The sequence below is a fragment of the Atta colombica genome, unplaced genomic scaffold (genome assembly GCF_001594045.1).
Source record: "Atta colombica isolate Treedump-2 unplaced genomic scaffold, Acol1.0 scaffold198, whole genome shotgun sequence".
Lineage (NCBI taxonomy): Eukaryota > Metazoa > Arthropoda > Insecta > Hymenoptera > Formicidae > Atta > Atta colombica.
The window spans coordinates 835,489-838,824 of NW_017259291.1; the positions used below are offsets into that span (position 1 = coordinate 835,489).

At 37.9% G+C, this 3,336-nt stretch overlaps 1 protein-coding gene across 3 annotated transcripts in view; it reads left to right on the plus strand.

Moving 5' to 3' along the window:
* Positions 1-3,307, plus strand: part of LOC108687057 (ubiquitin-conjugating enzyme E2 H) — a 55,499-nt gene extending 52,192 nt beyond the window's left edge. For all 3 annotated transcript variants that reach the window (XM_018192664.1, XM_018192665.1, XM_018192667.1), the window contains exons 4-6: positions 1,419-1,586; positions 2,180-2,308; positions 2,541-3,307. In XM_018192664.1, the coding sequence (XP_018048153.1) occupies positions 1,419-1,586; positions 2,180-2,308; positions 2,541-2,677 (434 nt within the window). In that variant the 3' untranslated portion in view covers positions 2,678-3,307. The remainder of the gene's footprint in view (positions 1-1,418; positions 1,587-2,179; positions 2,309-2,540) is intronic.
* The last annotated feature ends 29 nt before the right edge of the window (positions 3,308-3,336 follow it).

The window sequence follows — 3,336 nt, forward strand, 5'->3', positions numbered from 1 at the left end:
CTCATAATTTTTTGTATATTTTTTGTATACTTTTGTGTACAAATCGTCACTGCTCTTACTTAATATGTCATTAATTTAACTAATATAGTTAAACAATTCAAGAAATATATTAAATTTGACAAAAATTTACTTTATCATTTACTAAGTGCAAAGGTTAATATGAATACTGTTTATTTCAAAATAATTCAAAGCAATTCCATATAAATGAGTTAATTAGATGCGATTATTTTTTTTTAATCAGACGTTTTAAAATAATACATTTTAACATCCTTGGAAGTTAAAAGCATTAATATATCATTCGATTTAAGGAATTGTTTTATACATTTGATTTTTTAATATTCATTACATAATTCTAAATAATCTAAATGCTTTAGTCTGTTTGTGTTTTATTATTTGTGTTTTATTATTTTAATTTGAGAAAATTTAAAGAGGAAGTATCCTCGATGGAGGATAATTTTATACAAGGCAGGAAGGAAAAGCGCGAGCTCTTTAGAATCCTCATCCTTCGCGAAATACCGTCGTTTCTGTACTTATATCGTGCGAATATCCTTATTTTGCGGAAAGAGCGAAAGCTCTTAGCGAACTTTCGACCGAAAACCTTCAGCCGCCTTCAGTCACAATAGACGATCTCTCTTTGCCGTGGACATTATTTTCTTTTTCCCGAACGAATAGGGCATCTCCCGGAGAACGGTTTTATCGTTGGACGGTCCAGTTTCTATCGCAAATTATGAGATAGTACTCGGTCTATATCCAACAATCGTATATATATCGTCGATAATTGTACAATTGCTTGCACATACGAGTGGCGGAATCGTGGCCGTAAACTAACATACCTACGTTTTCTCTGTAAGGCCGAGTTATGCGGGCGCGATGAGGAATGATTACGCGAAGAATGATTGCCACGATGCACCACGAAACGTAAATTTCGAGATATTGACGTTTCGGTTATTCACCTCGATTCAACGGACACAACGATTTCTGGTGCTTTTATTTTGTCAGTTCAGTTTGACAGCCCGCATCGAAATTCAGTTAAATAATTAACGAGCAAAGTGAAATTTGTGTTTGATCTGCGTGCGTTGCATATTTTTTGTTTATTGGAAAAACTGATGGTAATAGAATAATAGATAAATTTTGCAAAACTGGTTATTAACTTGTTAATAATGCATTTAAGGATTCTAATTTATGTGAATTGTCTTTATGAATATTAATGCGATTTTAAATATTTTGCGAGAGAGAGAGAGAGAGAGAGAGAGAGAGAGAGAGAGAGAGAGAGAGAGATCACATTAAATTTGATTATGATACTTTAATTATTAGAAATATTTTATCAATAGCACACGTATTCACGTACACGAGCAAAAGTTACGAGATTTAATTATATAATTAATGAACTTATACGATCGCATTACGTTGCGTTACAGCGCCCTACGAGGGTGGAATATGGAAGGTGAGGGTTCATCTGCCGGAGCACTACCCTTTCAAATCACCTTCGATCGGTTTCATGAACAAGGTCTACCATCCCAACATTGACGAAGTCTCGGGTACGGTGTGTCTAGACGTTATAAACCAAGCTTGGACTGCCCTTTACGGTATGTATTCATTTAACCATGTAAAACTGTAATCTAGACTGTAAATAGCGCACGAGTACCCGCGCAATTTTCATTTAGTCGTCTTAACCTTTTCATTACAAGTAACTTAATTTAGACTTCGCTTTGAGAATTACAACGTGAAAGTTGCATGCTTTCCAGTCGTATATGTATATAGTATATATTTTGTATTTATTACGAGTCAGACTTTGTCGAGCAACGAGTTGAGAAACAACATTTAACTCTAATTGATAATTGGCTCCGAAATTTTCTTAATTGGTATTCGTATGGTAAACTAAATTAATGCAGTTTTGCTTAAAGTTAATTAACGTAATCCATAATTAATCCGTAATTAATTTTTCATTTTGAAAGTCAAAATCCGAGGAACCGGATTATATAATTTAAAGTTATGTAAGGTTGTGAGAAATATTTATTGTAAACAATTTTTAACAATTTGGTGCGTAATTGAAAAATATGTCCGTGTTTACTGGGATCCGCAAATGCTAATTAGAGTTAATATCTGTCGAAAGAGAGAAAAAGTGAAGAGACTATGAACGATTATTAACAACATTTTTGCATTATTTGATTTGTTTCAGACTTGTCAAATATTTTCGAGTCTTTCCTGCCTCAGTTGTTAACATATCCCAATCCAATCGATCCCTTGAACGGCGATGCTGCCGCGATGTATCTTCACAAACCCGAAGAGTACAAGAAGAAAGTGGCGGGTGAGTATGTTACAGACTTAATAAGTAGTAGTATTTCCTTTAAACAAGACAGTTGGAACGAAGACGGTGGATCATTACAAGATTTTTATGATCAGCCGTCAATCGATCCGTGTCTCTCTCTCTTAAAATAAAACTTCCCCTGTGTAGTTGCTTCCGTTCCGCGTGTGTGTTCCGCCCGCTCGAAACATCATTACCATCGCAATGTAATTTCCCGTTTCTGATTTCTCGGCAGATTACGTGAGGAAGTACGCGACGGAGGAGGCGCTGAGGGACCAGGAGAACGGCGGCACCGGCAACGGGATGTCCTCCGACAGCGAGTCGTCGATGAGCGACTTCAGCGAGGACGAGGCGCAGGACATGGAGTTGTAACCAAATATATTACCATCCGCGCGTACCCATATCCTTAATCATCTCGATTCCCTGTAAGATCCCCGATCGCTCGTCCTACTACCAAATAGATGCTTACACCCGAGACTCCGAGTCTCACTTCTGGTGACGGCGACGAGATCCCTTTTACTACTCGTCGCTGCTCTCGTCGCTCGTTGCTCATCGCTCGTACATATACCGAGGGGTTGGTGATTGACCATCCCCGGCACGACGAGAGTGAAAGTGACGGAGACGAACGAGGTAAAAACGGAGAATCGCGCTCTTCTCATCGAGCGCATCTCAAGGGGCGTTTTCTATCACGACAGCGATGTCTCTCACGGTCATCCAAGCTCTTGCTTGAGTTAATCCGTTAATTATTCGCTGCGTTTAATTGTCATATTCATAAATTATGACAACGACGATGATGATGATTATAACGTGCACATCAACGAACGAGACGTTGGCTCAAATGAAACTCGCAATCTTTGTAAACGTCTCGAGAGTCGATGCTCTTATTTTTCAGTGTGAAGAAGAGAAAAAGGAAGGGTATGAAACGAAAAGACAGAGAGGACCATCGTTGGTATTTACGGGTTATTCATTTATCGACACAATCGATTTTTGGCCGGTGCTTCTACTGCGTGTGTATATATATATATATATAT